The 19,025-nt window shown below is 42.0% G+C and overlaps 1 protein-coding gene across 1 annotated transcript; it reads right to left on the reverse strand.

Annotated features, from left to right (window-relative positions):
• Positions 1–11,124: 11,124 nt before the first annotated feature.
• On the reverse strand, positions 11,125–16,705 carry KCNV2 (potassium voltage-gated channel modifier subfamily V member 2). Its single transcript, XM_065657525.1, has 2 exons — positions 15,266–16,705; positions 11,125–11,400 (listed from the first exon to the last, which is right to left on the reverse strand). The coding sequence occupies exons 1-2, from the start codon at positions 16,703–16,705 to the stop codon at positions 11,125–11,127; spliced, it is 1,716 nt and encodes a 571-aa protein (XP_065513597.1).
• Between the last annotated feature and the right edge of the window lie 2,320 nt (positions 16,706–19,025).

The raw sequence follows: 19,025 nt of genomic DNA on the forward strand, positions 1-19,025 counted from the left end.
AGAAGCATCTGTTCTGGAGATATTCTTGTGTACTGGGCAAATACACTCGTTCTTAATCCCCTTCCCTCCTGATTTCCTCAAAAAACAGCAGAAAAACAGGTCAAGTCCCATTCTTACCCTGAGAAGGAGTGATGGGAGGCTCTCATCCTTCAGGAATTAACAAGAATAGAACGAAAATAGTGTCTCCAACTTTTTTCAAAGAAGATCCTGAAGGAGAAGCTGACTATTTCAATGGAAAACAGTTTGGTTTTGTTTTTCTCAAGTCTTCTGAAAAGTACAGGCTTTAAGACCCTAATAAACCAGAGGGGTTTGACAGGAGGGGGCTTATGTCTTCCTTGTAATAGAGGAGGGATGAATTTACTTCTGCATATCAAATAAGTGTCCGATTGATTTCTACTGTACCCTCTTTTGATTTAGAAAATACAAGCCAATATTGTTGTTTTTTTTTTTATTTTAAGCAAATAAACCAAATCCTTTCTTGCTAAGGCATTCATACAACACCCTGGTGGTGTGTAATGCTGTGGTGATGGACTGATGCAGAGGACCAAATTAATTAAATTTTCAGCTGTAGGAGTCACTTTTTACTGTTGCTTACCCTGACAGGTTGGAGCTCCACATCTAATAGCCGATAGTTTTCCATTATTTCTCCTAAGATACAGCTTCCTCAACATTAAATACAATGCAACTAGCTGGAAGTTGCCAGTGGTAAAGTAAACTGGCTTTAAGTTTCTGTGTTTCACATATTTCAGTCTCCTAAATTACTGACTTCATTGTCAGAGGTCATGGTGATCCACAGCTGCTCCTACAGCCCACGGGGAGCTCGGGTTTTCAGTACCTGTGAAGATCAGATCTGAGACTTCAGACTTGGACCCATAGCATGAGGTAAAATACTCTGGTTCCTTGGGAGCGCCTCTATGTATACAGGTGCTGAAATTTTTAAGTACATTTTCTAGATGTGTATGTTCAAGTAGAAATAGTTTAGCCAAAGGAATGAAGTACATTGTTTCATCTTGATAAGTAATCTCTTGCTTCTCAGTGTCTAGGGGGAACATTTTTACTATGTTAAAAAAAAGCAAGATACCTGAATAGGCAAGTTTTTTTAAAAAAATCATAAACCCAATTGTAATTCATAGTTTACTTAGGTTAATTTAAGCAATACATGAACATCACAGTTAGGAGAAGTGTTTCTAATGTTGTTTGTATCTGTTGATTTACTGATACTTTGCTGATTGTGCTTCCCTCTAATTCCACCTAAGCTTATGAGTAGTACTAAATACTTTAAGGTTGATCCCAATTAGACATGATTGGCACTGGCATTAAGTGTTCATGCTTGTAAACACATTTTCTCAGTTACTGAAGGTTGCAGCTCATTAGTTTCTGTAACAGGATTTTCTTTTGTGGTAATAAACCAGATCATTTTAATTAGCAAAAGTTAATGAATTTAAACTGTAGTTAACTGTTTCTAAAGAACTCTCAGTTACTTCCAAAAAACCCAACCTGAATGAAATATGCAATATATATGTGACTGAACAATTAAGGGCAGAGTAAAGCAGTGGAAAAAAAAGATTATCTGATAAAGCCCTTCTCCATTTTCAGGTTATTGAAGGGAATAAACTACTGCTTAGAATCTGGCACATATTTCCAATCAAGAAAATTCAAGAGGACAGTGAAAGTAAGTCATAGCTAAAGACAGGTATTAATAAACTGAATAGCAAAAAGCTATGTAAGAATGTCTGCTTGTGTGAATCTGATTTGAGGCTTTGATGTGTGTTTTAATTCCCATTACTTCAGCTGGATCTCTACCAGGCAGTTTATTTGTGTTTTTGAGACTGTGTATATTATTTATTTTAAATTACGTGTAGTAATTTAGAGTGACTGCTAATTTTCCTTATCACGATTTGAGAAATGCCACTCTTGATTAAATAGACATCAGTTAAGGTTATGCTGATGATGCCATGATTTTCCTACGAGGGATAGAGCATAAATTTTACTGTCAAGGTATGTCTTCAGTGTCAGTTGAAACCGATTCTGAAATAACCTTATGGAAGGAGAGGAAAAGGTTATGGGAGGTACTAAAGGTTTTAAAGACACCATCCAGAGGTGAAGTGACTGTCCCTCTGGCCATCCAGAGCCAGCGCCTCTCACTGTACATAGCAGAAGTTGGAGGGTGAACAGTGAATATTTAATCATTATGAATTCTAGGGCAGTCTAGGACAGAAATGGCGGTGATTATTATTTTTGGTTCTTAGAGGACCCATTACCTTGGTAACAGTGTATATTAGTGTGTAACTGTATTTCCCATTAGCTTGGAAATACGGGTAGGTACTATTGCAACTTAATACCTCTTGGTTTAAGGTATAAAAGGACCAGCTTTCCCCTGACTCCACCAACTTACCATTTCTTGAAAAGGAGAAAATGTACACGGTTATTCTGAGCTTGTTCCTGAGCGCAGAACAAGGACAAAGTGGGGTCAGCATAGAACAGAATGATTGAAGTCTCTGGAAAAAGACAGGGAACGTTTTGGGACAATATACATATTGCATGCAGACTGTGACCCATAAACTGTGAGATTTTCTTTTGTACTCCTGTTAGTCTGTTGTCTAGTTGAGTTGTAGACTTGTCAGAGTGAACACAAGGCGATACCCTCATATGCACACCACTTGGTACTTCAGGTTTTCTATGTAAGCGTTCTCACTCTTCCTGCGCTATGTCTAAAAAAATATAAATGGTACTAAACAGATATTAAAAATAGAGGTATTTTTGTTGTTTGTTTGTTTTTTCATTTCTTATATCTTTAAAACAGATTCATTTAAATGTTCATTGCATAAATCAAATTCCAAGTCTTTTCATAGTGGACAGTGAAAAGAACAGGCGGTACCAATTCAAAGACATTTTTGAGAAGTGTCTGAATGATTTGTCTTCAAAAGAATTAGAAATTGTTGAACTTGCAATTTTACATGTCAAATTTCAGCGTATTTTATTAGCCAAGGCCCAGGCATGAGCGAGCTACTGTGGTGCTGCTCACCAGCCTCCATGAAGCACCAGTGATTTCCCTTTTAAAATGTCCTCATCAATGACAGATGCCAAACATATAGTTATATTTCCTATTTTAGACAGCATCATGCCTAAGTTGGAGGACACTTGCTTTCACAGATGATGATTCAGCTTCGCACTGTCTGAACATTTGCCTCTTTCAATTGCTGCTTGGGTGTTCAAAGTGCACATTGGAATCAGGCCTGGAGACAAGCAGTTACTGACAGAGCAAATGGAATAAGCACTGTAACGGTGCATCTCAAATCACCTGTTTTCTTCTGCTTTGGGTGCACTTTGAGTATCTGCTGTCAGTCGCACTTTGTCCTTTAATCTTGGGGTGGTGCACTAAAATGTAAAATTTCTGCATACTTTGTCTGCTCTTAGGCAACGCGATGCCGCTCCGACTGCAATTGCTGCAATATGTAGGCCTTGCTTTCTAACAAGTAATTTGTGCCATGTTGTTTTTAACTCTCTTCCCATAAAAAAGATTATTTTGTTTGTGAAAACAAAATAAGCAATGTAAGTTTCACTAAACCAAGCTTATTTTTAGATTTAAAAAAAAATAACAGAAGTATAATAATAGAGACTAAGGGGTATGAACAAAGCCAAAACCATTTTATTTTTGCAAAGGAAAAGTGTTGTGGTAGAACTGGACTGACCACTGTTTTACTCAGAATTCTGCATGATGAACAGAAACTGTACATGAAAATTTGTGTTCAGATAGGTACTCAAAATGCCTTAGGGTAACGCACTAACGTGAATCTGCATCTGTAACAGTGAACTTTATCACAGAGAATGGATCTGACTTGATCAGAAGGTAAATTTTGTGATAGAATTTGTATAAAGACTGGAAGGGACAGTGTGCAGAGAGAAACACAGGGAGAAGGCAGGCGTGTGAAGAAGTGGTCTCCCGTGCCGTACCAACAAACTAAACCTGTAAACAAGCAGGTATTTGCAGATTTCTGAAGGAGAAGGGATTGGGGAAAAAGAACTTGTTGCAGAAGGAAAGACGCCTTCGAAAAGCAATGCCAAAGCCAATTGCCGTGGGACAATGCAAGTGTATTAGCTGTATTACAGCTGTGTAAGAGTAGCGGAGGCCTGTGGAAGGAGGCGAAACAGAACAGTGTGCTTAATGCCTTCTGTGTCTTTCTCTCTTCTCCAGCCCCTCAGTTGACCTAATAAGTGCAATTTTGAATCCAGCAGCTTGCCTGCTGCAATGAGAGTCAGTAGTGTTTTTCCTTCTGCCTTTGAACAGAAGATGCTGCAGCCCTCTCCTTACAGTGGCTCTGGCATTTGTCAGGCTATTCACTAAACTGGTTCAGTTCACAAACCTGTTAGAGGTTTGTGTGTGGTGTTCTAAGGAGAATCTTGTTGAATTAATTTCTGTTAGTGAGCTGGTAAAATGCACCGAACGAAGCAGAACCTGCTTGAACACCACAGCACAAGCTAAGCAGCAGCGTTGCATGGAGTCTGACGCTGGCCAGGAGCAGATCTTCTCTTCACAGCGGATCAAATTGATCTTTTAGGTTGGTTGAGCTGTATGATCGCACTTGTATTTCAAATCTGTGTATAAAACAGCACTGTTCTCTCTTCAGTGCATGCAGATTTAGAGGAACATGCGTTGTATTGCATGGAAAAATACATCCAGAAAATCAGCATTGCTTAAGCCTGCTGTACCACAAAGTGGAATGACAACTGGTTGAGACCTGTGTTTTGACTGCTTTTGTTAAATCCTGTCAATAAAAACCTGGACAATACTCCCTATTCGTCTAAAATGATCCATTCAACCTCCCATTAAAGTAAGTTTATCTTGAACTTTGGTGTTCTCTGACTAATTTTCTGGTGTTAAGTGATGATAATTTTGTTGTTTAAGCTGTTCTAGAAATATGCAAACTGAGTATTAAACATATCCTGATGACATCCAGATCTGCCTAGAATAACTTTTTTTTTTTTTTGGGTGACTTTCGGCATTTAGGCATTTTAGGCATTGGAGCTGTCTTTTAGAAACAGAAGGAATGGGGAAGTGAATCTCCAGTGTAATTAATGCAGCATTAGATTGAAGATTCATTTAGTCCATAGTGGTGATAATACAGATTTTGCAGTACAGATTAAGTTTTACGTTATTGTGAACACTCTTGCTGGCAGGACCCGGGGCTTTTGGTGCACAGTACCTGAAGAAGATGCAGCAGGGCAGAGCCAGCCAACAGCAGGTAGCAGGCACTAGATTTTTTAAAAATTTTATTTATTTATTTAGTTAGTTAGTTATTTTAAGGAAAAGAAGAATCTGGCAGCCTGTAACCTCTGGGCGGCAGCACTGAACAATTTTGCATGAAAGGGGCTGTACTTTCCCCAAGGAGACCCATTTTTTCCTTACAGGGTGTTGCGGTCCCCCATCACAGCAGGACGTGCTGTCGCAACCTGTGTGTGATTGCCTGCATTTTCCTGAATTTCTGTAACTTTTTTTTTTTCTGTTTATTTATCCAAATGAAATATTTGGATGTGAAGATATTTGAAAGTCAGACCAGCCTGACCCTCAAGCATTGGCTGGAGCACACTTGAGGAGCATGGAGTCCCTTTGATGTCAGTGTCGATCCAGCTTATGCCAGGGCTTGATCACAAAGACTTGATCACCTTAGAGCCCAGCCTTGATGTTATGGGTGGGTTATTGCATTCATCTGCAGCCTAAGGCTTTGCCTCCATATGTAGTTTCTGGTAAGAAAAAACAAGTGTCCTACTGAGTGAGGCTGTTCTTGTATGAGTATTGAGAAGATCATCTGAAAACAGATGTCTTCAGTGATGGTGCTACCTGGTTTTGGCCATGTAGAGCTACGTTAGCTCAGCAGCCAAAGCAGGTTCTGCCTCTCTTTGCCAGCTGGTAGCCCAAGTGCTTCTCAGGTACCTCCTCTGCCAAAACCAGTGGGGGGAATAGTGTTGCGTGGGTACGTGGTGGCCTGAAGAACAGTTATTACCTGAAGTGAAAGACTGACTTTTAAGTATGGCACTTTTTCACCTGGTTATTAGCAAGGAGGAAATGCTTTTGCTTATAAGCGGAGCAAATCTGCTTCAGAAGTTAGAATGACAGTGCGGAGTCATTTTGTAGAGTAGAATTAGGCTCTGACAAGTTTTATTTAAAAAGCTTGATAATCTCTATCTCAGAAGCTACCTGTAGAATGCTTTAATGTTTCTCAGCATATTTCCATTAAATTACCTAAGTACATAAAAAGCTAGTACCTCTGACCTTTCCCTTTTTCAACACAAGATAAGGAACTGGATTACAGTCAAATGCCATGTAATTTCTCTACTACTGAATAAAGAAGTTAATAAAGGTTTTGTAAATAGCGGATAAGCATGAATCAAATATTTTTACATAACATAAAACCAGAACATGCTAAACAGTTGCAGCTATTTTTTAAGCAAGGAAACCATTTTTCCTTCCTAGGCTTGCAGATAGTAATTATTTTTCTCCTAAAATGTTGAAGTATACCTAGTTTATAATCTTTAAAATTATGCATATTTAAAGACTGAATTTTGCGCTTTACCTTAGAAGCCTGGGAATAGCACCAGATGCCTGTTAATCTGTGGCTGTACTGTAGCGACCCCTTTAAGTGCTATCTTTCTGAATGAGGAAAGCAAACAGCTGCTAAATTGCATTGAAAAAGTGATGTTCTTCTAAGACAAGGATTTATGTAAGCATATATTCTAATTGGAATTCTTTCCACTGCCTCATGTAGGGACAGACTCTTTAGATTTCTACCAACCCCACCTTTATTTTTTTTTCTCCTTTTTAATTTTTGTTTCTTTTCTCTATAGTTCCTAGGCCTGAAATGAATAGAAGAAACGGTTAGTTGTCCTATAGTGAAGCCAGGCCATCCACATAAACTGACTGGGTTTTGTCTACCAAAGACAACATATTTGCTAAGTCTGTAGTGAAACTTAATTAGAGAATATACTTTACTTCTCCCTCTGGGGCTCATTAATATCTGCAATTAGTTAAAATAGAAGACTTCGGCATGATCACATTCAGACAAGTTTCTAATTTCTCAGTGTTTTGAGAATCCTCCACCCTGTTTCCTCAATAACTTAGCTATACCAAATTAGTATCTCATGAAACAAGCCATATCTACTTTAGCTTTAATAGTATTTCCCATCTTTGTTGTGTTCGAGCATATTTTCCCTTGATGTGGTTATTTTGAAATCTTTTGATTGCCAAAGCCCTGTGGCATTCAAGTAACCAAGATAATCAAGGCTCTTCTGCATTAGTTTTGAATGTCATCATATGAACTTCCTTCCTCTTAGTTGGCTAGAGGTCCTCCAGCCTCACACGGGCTCTCACCTGGGGAGAGGACCTTGTGGGAGGACCGTGCTAGTAGCCATCCACAGAAAACGCTGGTACTGTCAGATCTTTGGGCATTCAGGCTGTCTGGCTGGTATAGTGGTATCTCGACTTTGTGCATCCCCTTTCCTATTGAAATGCACAGACTTAAGCTTGTCACCCCTAAAATAAGATTAGTTAAACCACAAGGCAGAAAGCTTCATAAGGTAATCCAGAAAGTAAAATTACGAGTCTTTGATTGAAACAAACAACCGCCACCAACAACCAAACAAAAAAGAACTCCCAGCTTTCAGTTCACTGAAAAATGCCTTACTCCACTAAGGACCTATTTAACTGCTGAATGCAGCAGAGCAGGTGAGCCAGGGAGTACAAAGCAAAAAACCAGCAGCTTTTTGTAGCCTTCTGCTTATTTTTCATGAGGCAGTTGCCAGAGGTCTGTCCTCCAGACTGCACATTTCTACCATGGATCCCATGGCAGCTCTAGCACTAGTCAGAGCTCTCTAAATTGAGCTAGGTCGAGAACCAACCAAGGATCTAACCCTGCTCCCCAAAACTGTCACATTTGCATGTTGTGTCAGAGTCTAGAACAATCAAAAAGGTACCAAAGCTGCCATCAGCAAGATGGTCGGACTGGACAGCGGAGGGTTGAGGGGGCAAAGTGCACTGAGAGAGAAGAGAGTGAGGCAGCTGCTGAGCTGAGCTGCCTGAGGCATCATCGCCTTGGCGTTCAGAGTATCCAGATGGGACCTGGTGGTACTGGTTACAACGGCTTCTTCTCCTGAGGGGACAGAAATTGGTCTCATCCATATTGGGAAGTGTTTTGGCCCACGACCGTTACCCTGTAGGGTTCTCTAAGTAAGATTCTTGCCTTCCTGTGGCAGCATGGTGGCAGGGACCAACTCTGGAGTCTTCCTGGTCTAAATCCTTCGGCCAAAGATTGCTTGGGCCAGGGGGGAGTGAGTGTTCGGTAAGATTTTGCTGCTTGGTCAGGGTACATTCAGAGCTCTTTATTGAAGCAGGGACTGTGACCCACACGTTTTCCCCCGGCTGAGTGCTGCAAACATCAAGCCATATAATCTTTCTCTTACTGTCACCAGTGAGTTGTTATTTACTTGGTGCAAAGTGGAACAGCTTCAGCTAGAGGGGTGGGAGAAATCCACTCCAAGCTGTATTTTAATGTTTAGAGCAGAACTATGGGACTTGTGCATTAAATTCTCGTTGGAGAGATAAGAAAGCACTTGCTGAGAGCATTCGATTCTGACTCCTGATTGATAGAAACAGTCCTTTTCCTCCTGCTCATGTTTTGGGTGGAAAGCCTATTCCCTTATATGTCTGGAAGAACGTCTACTTCAGTGTGTCCTGCATGTCAGGCAAGTGGGGTGCAAAATGAGGCTGGTGATTCATGTCAAGTCTGAGGCTATGAGGAGGTCCAGCCTCAGCAGAGTAAATGCTCAGGCTCTGGATTTCTCCAGGTGGCAAGAAGCTGCTGATCTTGCCATGCAAGCCTGAGCATCTGCATCCCATCTGTGTGGTACACGGGAGTACTGTTTCCTCCAGACAAGGAAATTAATTTAGGGTGTCCCATACCTTGGAAAGTTGAGTAATCACCAACATTTAAGTCCTTTTAATGAATCTAACCCAAGCTGCATGTTGAAAATAAAGCGCAGTTGTGCTTTTGCATGCTTGTAACCTGCCACCTCACTGAACTGCAGTGGGGGTCTAAGAGAGAGGCTTCCTGCGGTTTCAGAAAGCTCCTCATCCTGTTGTTGCTGTGCAGAAGGGCCATGCAAATTGAAACCATCCCTAGAGCCAAAGTAAAGCAGCTATTCTTCTCACTGAGTGCCAGGATTGCGCCTGCTGCTTTGTGTGCAGTCCTGAACAGCAAACATCTATCACATTGAACTCCCAGGGCTCAGCTGTGCCTTAAAGACATGGTTTAGCTTTTAACAGAGCTGATCAGCACACAATGTGCTGACTGTCATTCCTAAAGAACAAAATGACAGATGGGCTTATGATACATTTGTCTGGAGGTAGAGAATGAGAAGAGCAACTTGGTTACTAATTACCTTCTCAACACCGAAAGGACAAATGTCCCTATGCTTGACACAATTTGCATGGTCATGGCAAAATTAATGAACTTTTTCACCCTCAGCTGTCCAAAGAGTAAGTTTCACACCATTGTATCCAGTGTAGCTCTGAGATTTGAATGCAGCCATCTGCATTCTGCGGGGCAGCACAGACAACATGAAAGTTCAATAATTTTAATATGCAGCCCTGCCATCAGGCTTTTTTACAGCAAGAGCGCTGCTGACTATCAGCCATGGGTCATATCAGTGATGGTTACCATTGGTTCTTTTTGTTACCCTTTTAAAAATTCTATTTGTATCTGAGTATCAATAAAATAACTATTCTTTCAGATATGTTACTCAGGTTACTATTTCTAAACTGGTATGACTGCTCCTGATATGCCATGAAACTGATCCTGAAACTCTGATTCCCTTTAATTGTTGTTGTTATTTGTTGCATATGTTTCTGGGGTGAATTTCTGATGTGTGAGAAATTGCATCCAGCTGTGCAGGAAGGCTCAGTAATCCTAGGAATTAAGGTACTCCTCATGTGAGCTGCGGTGTCAGAATTGTGTCCTGAGTGACTGTGTGCACCAGAAAAGTATCCTAACTTTAAATTATATTTAAAATTGGTTAGAGATAAATGCTGATTAGATCCTTTGTATGAAAAGTCTTTATGAGATGTTATCCATTACATGTTTCATTTGATTTTTTTTAATGCTGCTCTAACATTCATATCCTGTGATATGCCTGTTATTATTCTAACTATTCAATAAGTAGATACATTAAATGCTGCAAAAGAAATTTAGTTTATCACTTAATGCTATATCTAACGAATGTTTTGGTTTGGAAATGTTTTCAAAATTGGTCAGTGATGTGTATCAACTCAGCCTCCAGACTTCTTCTCCTGTTCTTGTCATAATGAAAGATGATAATGGAGGTATGTGTGGGGGAAATGCTAAAAGCAGTGTGTTGCTTGCCTAGGTATGAAACTGGGAATCATTTTCAGGGCTGCATTTGGAAAATAAAATTAGAACTGTGAAGCATAGCTATCTGACAGTGGAAAGAGAAGCTGAAAGCTTAAGGAGTATAGATTCTGCTAATATTAAGGTAAATGCTCTAGGCTGTTTTCCTGTTTCTGAAAGCTGGTGGAAAACCGATTTCAGCAATGCAATCAATATATTGAGTATCCTATTTGTTTAATTTTTGAGACTGCCTTGACAGCAGCAAGGTGGCTGACCCTTAATGGCAGCAATTTGTTTTCCTTTTGTTTGATTATTGTGGGTCTAATCAGTAGCAGGGGCTTACATCTTCATGTGGGTCTCATTCAGAGTTTCTGGGTGGTTAATCTGAAGAATGTCATTCAGTTGACGAGCATTTAAGTGCTGTTTACAGTCCATAAAAGCCAAGGAAAAAAAATATGTTGTTGTACATTGTAACCTAAGCCTTTAAAAAAAAACCCAAAAAACAAAAAACCAAAACAACAAAACAAACCAAGCAACCAAAAAAATAACAACAAAAAAACCAACCCCCTTCAAAACAGATCTCACCATCTACTTTTGTTACTTTTGGCCTTTTCAGTTTATCTTCAGTTAGTCTGGCTAATCTGTTTCTCTTCATCATTCGTCTTCTCTGTTCCTCTTCATCATTCGTCTTCTCTGTTCCTTCACAATATCCAAGCCACAAACTGTATCAGTGATGTGACAAACGGTGTGTTACACGCTCTCCGCAGCATTCAGATAATTTCTTTATGGCTCTCCGTGTAAAGTCCACCTTTCCCCTTTCTTTCTTGAGAGCTGTGTACTCATAGGCCTTCAGCTTGCTGTAATAATCTGAGAATTTGTTGTAGAGAATGGAGATGGGCATGCCATTCAGGATTATTCCAAACGCAATGCAGAGGAAAGCAAACAGGCGGCCAAGGTGAGTTTCTGGACACATGTCTCCATACCCCACTGTGGAGATGCTGACCTACAGGCAAACCAACATTCAGCTTATTAGAAGAAGCATACAAACAGGTATGTTCAGGGATCAGAGACAATTTTTAAAGTTAGCATTTTGCACTTTGAATCATAAATCTGAAATATCCTCTGCTGCCTTCTTTTCTGTACTGTCCATCGTATGCAAAAATTTCTAATTAAAAAAACGTCCCTCTCATGCAGTAAAGAAAGGCAACGGAGCAGTTTGACAACATTCAGGAGGATTCTTAAAAGCTCCGTCCTGCAGAGGGAGTTTGCAAACAATTTCTGCACCGGCCTGTCCAGAAGGAGGGTTTGCCCAGCTGCGGAGGGTGGATAGAGCTGGGTCCCCAAGCGCGCAAATCCAGTGATAACTGCAGCCCCGCGCCCTCATCGTGTCGCCTGGAACAGATGTTCTGTGTTTAAATCCAGTGTGCTTATAAAACTCAGTATTTCGGGACTTATCCTGTGGGTTGTATTTTCAGTATTACCTTTGTTTATCATATATATTTTATGAAACAATGAAAAACACATGAAAAGCTTCAGCTAATTTGAAATATATTTTTATAGTTTTTGCACTAGAGGAAGAAGTGAGCCAGGACACTGAAGTTTCTAGATAAAATCCCCTTTAATAGTTACATACCTACAAGGAGCTCTGGAAAAAACAAAGATCTTTCTCTGTTGCTGGGAATATTTTGGTCACAGTGTATGCTCGCAACACATATATTTATAGCGCTAAATTGTTTGATCTTCCTGTTCAGCTGTATGTCAGAGGTTACAAAAGTAAGGTGTAAGTGTGCCTTCAGTAGGGAATATTCCTGTTTATTTTAGCTGACAGGTACATGGGTGGGAAATTTTTGCTGAATTCCCATTTGAAGAAGACTTTGGGAGGTTTTGTTTTGTTTGATTTTGCGTTTTGTTTGTTTATTTTTGGGGGGTTTTTGTTTGTTGTTTTTTAAAGTATATCCACTTTATACAAATCTGTATGTGTTACCATCGTATTGTCTACATAGTTTCACAGACTTTTTTCTTCTCAGCCATGACCATTTTATTTTTTTAGCCTGTGGATGTATGAAGGAACTGTGTTTTATATGTACCCAGTACTACACCAAATACTGCAATAGCTTCTTTGTAAAATTTAGTTACAAAAATTCAGGGATGTTTGCTTATGTGGATGATATATCTGAATGATGTACTCCCAAACAGTCGGCATGCAATAATTCTTAATTTATATACTTCCACTGCAAAACGCTTGATTGTTTAAAATTTTTACATTTAGTAAATATTATGTATTTTTCTCTGGCAGGTAAAACTTGCATGCTTCTGCCATCTGGCACCTCCTAGTCTGTGCAAAGGATCTTTTTCAGCCAATGATTATTATTTTTTTTTTAACAGTGTCTCAACACACCCTGTGTATCTGTGAAACAGTAATCTAAATCTTCGGCAGAAAAAAAACACAGGCAGTAGGACTTTCACTGTAATGTCCTTGTGGCTTTAGTACTGAGATAAGTCTTAGGAAGGTCACAGTGCGCAGCCTGCCATCCTCTAACATGCTATTTAAATGTTATTTCAAATGAAGAAAGCATTAGGGTATATGAGACAGCACTGGGTAAGCACATTTGTAGGATGCACCTGGTGCTTCCTGTGGAATAAAAAGGATTAGTCACTTGGTTTAATGGAAGTTAAGTCACTGGATTTGAATGATAATACAGGATAAATATCTCCAAAAATAAATACTGAGATGAAGGCAAGATGTTTATCTCTACCAGCCAGGACAAAACCATTATCCTGTGACAAGGTTCTGTTCCACTGGCATAGTCTTCTACATCGCCTGTGACAGTTTGGGAGGGATACTTGTCCTCCTGTGTGTGTGAGGCAGTGGACACTGTTGGATTTTAATGAAATTAATAAAATCTTAATTTTCACTGTCAAAGAATGAATAGGCTTTAAAAGGAGTCTTATATCTTGGAATTGCAATGATGTGCATGCTACAGTCATAGTCCTATAGGTTTCTTAGGAGTATCTAAATGATCATCTTACTCCTTTCCCATCCTTTTACACGGGCTTCCTTCTCCAGTAAAGTGACTGGGACATAGCCCGCCCCATAGCCTGGCCCAGGGGTCAGAAGTGCTCCCGGGGCCCTGCCATAAACATGGAGGCCAGCATCAGCTGCTGCAAAATGACATGTATATGATGACAGACTAGAAGAAGCCATAGAGTTATGGACAGTCAAGATATGGGCTCTTTGCCTTCTCTCAGCACCTGCACTGTCTACCTGCCCTCTATTTTGATCCAGGCTGCTGTATATCCATACATCTGCAGCATAACAGAGTTGTTGTTTTCCAGCTCTGAGATACTGTAGGCAGCAGCACAAGCTGGGATCAACTTTCCCCTCTCCTTGGTGCCCTTCATGATACCACCCCCCACCTTGCCAAAAGATTGCTGTAAAAATGATGATTGTGAAACTGCCATATTGGGCATTATCTCTTAAGCATTTACTGTACTTAGAGCCTGCGTCTCCCTCTCCATTGTCTGCTAGTCTTGATAAACCCAGAAGTGTTTCGTTTGTTGTTGTGGCTCACCTTGAAGGATGTAACTATCATTTTGATCTCACAACAGTTTGAGAAGTATTGGTTGGCCTTCTGTAAGTGAATGTATGTCTGTCCTTGGGTGTTAATGCAATCCAAGCCTGGAGCTGAACTGCTTCCCAAACCCTTTAGAGGTGCATTTCGAGTTTAGGATCCTGTAACAGTGCTACCAGGACAGCGCCAGAGCCAGGAGGCACTTAAGCAAGGTGGAGGTCTTTAAAGTCTCATAGCTCTGTGTTCCCAGCCAAATCTTCATGTCCCTGAAAGATGTAAACCAAACAGCCCAGAAAATGCTGTCTTAATTAACACCCCTCCACATAACATGGTGTAATACAGGTCAGTGATAGTTCAGACATCTCAACAAGATGTGTCTAAATAGCTTAGAGCACTAACCCAGTGGCAGTCTCTAGAAACGAGGTCATTCTGTCTTCATTTGTGAAGCTTGTCAGCTGAAATTCAGCCAGTTACCCTCACTCCAAGTGCTTGGGACGGGACTAAAATCACACTCTTTCTGGCAGAGGTTGCAAAAAAAGATTCAAGGTGACATTAACCAGCTCTCAGTACTGACTGATGTGGGATTCAAACCAGTGACCTAGATGTAGAAGGCAGTTTATCCCATTATCAGCCCCTTGAGCCATTCTGTTTCTTTTCGTATTTATTCCTCTGCAAGCCTGGAACTGTATAAATAACCACCAATGTTTTGTGTGTGTGCAGATATGCACCTTAGATGAGCCTCATAAGGAACAGGACACAATCTCTTGTCTGAAACAACTGCTGGTCCTAATGCATTTTTAACAGCCAGAGCTCTGCAACAGCTTTGGCTTTGCAAGGTTGCATGACCAGGCTATAGTTAATAAACTATGGTTTTTCATCTTGCAGTTGTACGATGGGTCACAGCAGATCTGCAAAAAGGACAAGAATGAAACTCCTGTGTCCACCTGTAGCCATCTAGCCAGATGCAAGATGATGATGATGATGATGATTATTATTATTATTTCCTGTCTCTTTGCTCACTTCTTCTTTAAAAGTGCTAGTACATTCCTGCTAGGCAGGAATTTCAATGCTGTCTGCCTGATTAAGCCTTGATTTCAGCTTATAACAGAGGTAAATGAGTGCTTATGTGTGTGTGCGTGAATGAGTGCATATGTCCTGTAAGCTCAGAATTTGGAGCAGATGTTCACTGATCTGAGCCTGCTGTTTTCAAAACTGTCAGTGATTCTAGCAAGGAAGGGGAGGGGAAGAGGGAGAGAGATCTCTGGCTACCCAGAAAGGTGAGATGTGTTTACTTACGGCAGCCCACCACCAAGCATGGGGGATGCTGGTGAAGTTGGTACTGGAGACGTCGTGCTCCACGGTGTAGACCATGGCAGAGAAGGCGAAGATGCCCATGGCAATGAAGAGCAACAGGCAGCCCACCTGCTGGTAGCACTGGCGCAAGGTAAAGCCAAAGGCACGCAGCCCTGTGGAGTGGCGGGCCAGCTTGAGGATGCGGAAGATGCGCATGAGGCGCATGATGCGAAGAACTTGTCCCACCTTGCCCACCCGTCCCACCTTCTCAATATCGTGCTCATGCTGAGAGCCCCGACCTCGGGGCTGGTCATCATCAGCAAAGCATTCAAGCAGCAGCTGCAGGTAGAGGGGCAGGATGGCAATGAGGTCTACTGCATTGAGGGCGCTGCTGGCAAAGCGGCGCAGGTCTGGGGTAGAGACCAGGCGCAGCAGGTACTCCAGTGTGAAGAACGCAATGCACAGGGTCTCAACATGCTCCAAGGCAGGCCGGCTCTCCCCACTCTTCCGGTCTACCTGCTGCATCTCCTCCACTGTATTGAGTGCCAGGGCCACCACAGAGATGAGCACAAAGAAGCTGGAGGCCACTGCCATCACTTTGGCAGTGACAGAGGAGAAGGGCTTCTCCATGAGGTTCCAGAGGCGCCAGCGCTGGGGACCATAGTAGCGCATGTGGTGGAAGAGCTGCTCGTTCTCCTGAGCCTCTGCCTGGGAGCGCAGCTCACGCTGGACCTTCAGCTGCTCGCTCAGCTCATCGCGGCGCTCCTCAAAGCAGATGCGGCAACAGCGAGGTGTGTGTTTGAGCCGCACGCCCCAGTAGCTCAGCTCCTCCAGGAAGCTACGAGGGCACAGCTCATCCCGCACACGCAGCACCCCCGAGGCATAGAAGTTGTACACGAGCTGGAAGACGGCCGGGTCCCGATCAAAGAAATACTCATCTACCTGGGCGGCATAGTCATCGCACAGGCCCAGCTGGCAGCGACGGTCAGTGGAGGTAGCCAGGCGGCCCAGACGGGTCTTGGGATAGATGGCCACTGCCTGGTAGGTGAGGCGATAGCTTTGGCCGCCGACATTGATGTTCAACACGGATGAAGTGTAAGCTTTGGCTGGGCTTCCAGAAGAAAGGGCGGGGGAGCAAGGAATGGATGACGAGGGCTTGTTTTCTCCCTCCAGTGTGTCTCCACTTGGCCATTTTCCTTGTTCTTTCTCTTCCTCTTCCTCATCTTCATCGTCCACGTAATAGTTGTAATTCCCTTCAGGTCCCAGGAGCAGTAAGGGCTGGGAGTTCAATGGAGCAGCGGCAGCAAAGACACTCTGCTTGTCTACGCGTATGCCTTCCTTATCCTTCCCTGTGTCGGTCTGCGGGAGGACATTTGGCCCTTGCCTCTCTCTGCCTTTATGTTTTAGGAAAGGAAACTGTCGCTGCATGTTAAACTGCAACATACTATTTTTCCTTACTCTTCTCCCTTTTTTGCATTCACCCGATCAAGGAACTGGCACAGTCCTTTCCAACACTACAAAGACTGACAATCTTGTTTTTTTCTCTCTTTATCTCAGTAATATCACGCACAGCAGAGGTTCTGCATTTTTCTCCCTGCCAGCCAGCACTCCAGTTGTTGTGAAAGCTCTGTGTGGGATATAGACACATGAAGACTGCTGTTGACCGTTTTAATCTTGCTGAGAGGGAAGATCTGAGTGCTTACAGAAGGGGATTTAAGGGCTATTATCCTGTTCCAGCCTCATCTCCCTCAGGCTGTGACGTGAATGATTATGGATCCATAAATCTATGAAAAATCAGTAGGGGAAAAAAAACCCCTAAAGTATTATGCTAATAAAAAAAAATATGTTTTCCTAATTCAAGTATATATGGATTAAGAATAATCGCAAAGTTAGAATGTATGAGGGGCACGTGAGGGGCAGGAGGAGAGGGAGAGAGAGAACATTACAGGTTTCTTTCATCTACATAAGCCTATCCTATCTTCGTTTTCCTTAATGAAAATAATGAATTATTGATATGCAGCTAATGGGTAGAAATTCATTACGGTAGCTATTAAAATGTTTTCCAAAGGTGAGCAAATAAAAATTGTCCCTTTTTATTCCTGATTAGAACACCTCCATCTGGCTAAGGGCTGAGGAAAGTCACAGACTGTGCCCGAAGCTTTGGCTGTGCTCTGAGAACGTAGGTCTCATGCTCCTCTGGACACAGTAGCAATGAATGATAAGGGTGTTAGTGGGTTTCCAGCGTGCTACTTCACTTCAAGCTCTTCATGAGCTCCTGAGAAACAGAATAAAGCTGCTCTAGTTTCTCTTGCAGGCCACATTTAATATCATAAAGCCGCACTAGATACCTAGCAGGACAGGAGAGATGCTTTCTCTTTGTTTTGGTGGAGATTTCATCCTAAGCTGGCACAAACATCTCCAGTAACACCGACCACACTGGAATCCAGGCTTTTTCCCCTTGTCACTGGAAGCACTTCAGCTGAGCTAGAGCTCCTGTAAAGCAGAGGAGACACACAAAAAGAGGATGACTCCTTCAATGTGCTCTTAGTCCCTGAGTTACAGCTTCTTAGCATCAGCTCATTATTCCACCTGTACCTAGGCCGGTGCAGGAAGGGACAAGGCGCTAGAGAACTCCTGGCTTCGGCAACACCCTCACTGGTCTGGAAGGCCTCCCATCTGCAGTCCCGTGGCCTGCTTTCCTCTGGCAGCTCCCTGCCCTTTCACACGAGCCACTGTGATGGTGTAACCCAGAGGCCATGAAGCAGTATTTTTCCTTTGTTGTCCTCAAGCTCCTGTTCTTGTGTCATTAATCTCATTATCTTGCAAACCCCGATACTGTTGTTTTGGTGGCATCCCATGTGAAGCTGTTGCTGTAAAAATCACGCCTTCTTTTCCGCCTTTTTCCTCCTCCTTGGTGGTAGCTTTTGTTTACTAGCCTTTGGCAAACAGGAAGGCATTATACCTGAGCAATTTAAAATACTTTTGCTCTCAGTCTGCATCCTAATGGGTGCATCACACTGAACAATTCCAGGTTTCTTCAGGTCACACTGTTTAAGGCCTGCATTACTGGCAATTTGTATTTAGCTGCTTTTAGGAGTGGTTTCATGAATTTGTCTCCACTGCATGTTTTCTTTTGTGATACAAAAAAGGAGAGGTCCCTACTAATAGGGATTGTCAGTGCCTTATTACAGATACCAATCTGTTTTGTAGTTTGCTTTGAACATTAAACCATGCCATGGTTTAATGTTAGCAGGTTATCAAGTTAGCAAACTTGATTCAAATCAATGTCCAATTTCAAGGCTATTTCTTTCTCCCAGGCAAACTAACTCAGAAGTAAGAAGTAAGTTCTGTCATTTGGCGACCCATGACAGAACCCGAGGGAATGGCAGGAAGTTGTGCCGGGGAGGTTTAAGTTGGACATTAGGAAAAGGTTCTTCCCCCAGAGGGTGCTGGACACTGGAACAGGCTCCCCAGGGAGGTGTCACAGCCCCAAGCCTGACAGTGTTCAAGAAGAGACTGGACAATCCCTCAGACACATGGTGTGAACTGTGAGGTTGTCGTACACAGCGACAGGATTTGGACTAGATGATCCTTGTGGGTCCCTTCCAACTCAGGACATTCTGTGATTCATTCTATGATTCTATGAAAAAAACAGTCTACGATGTTATCATTTTACTACCAAAAATTCTTGAATATTTCTTAGTCAAGATGCAGGCTAGACTATAATCATATTCCTCTTGCCAGCCTCCACCGTAGCATTTCA

The sequence above is a fragment of the Caloenas nicobarica genome, chromosome Z (genome assembly GCF_036013445.1).
Source record: "Caloenas nicobarica isolate bCalNic1 chromosome Z, bCalNic1.hap1, whole genome shotgun sequence".
Taxonomy (NCBI): domain Eukaryota; kingdom Metazoa; phylum Chordata; class Aves; order Columbiformes; family Columbidae; genus Caloenas; species Caloenas nicobarica.

What these genes read in the sequence shown, in the direction of transcription:
- KCNV2 (XM_065657525.1), bottom strand. Translation starts at nt 16,705, where the DNA reads ATGTTGCAGTTTAACATGCAGCGACAGTTTCCTTTCCTAAAACATAAA. An exon ending in ATGCTTGGTGGTGGGCTGCC is followed by an intron (nt 11,401 to 15,265) that starts GTAAGTAAACAC and finishes GTTTGCCTGTAG; the next exon opens with GTCAGCATCTCCACAGTGGG.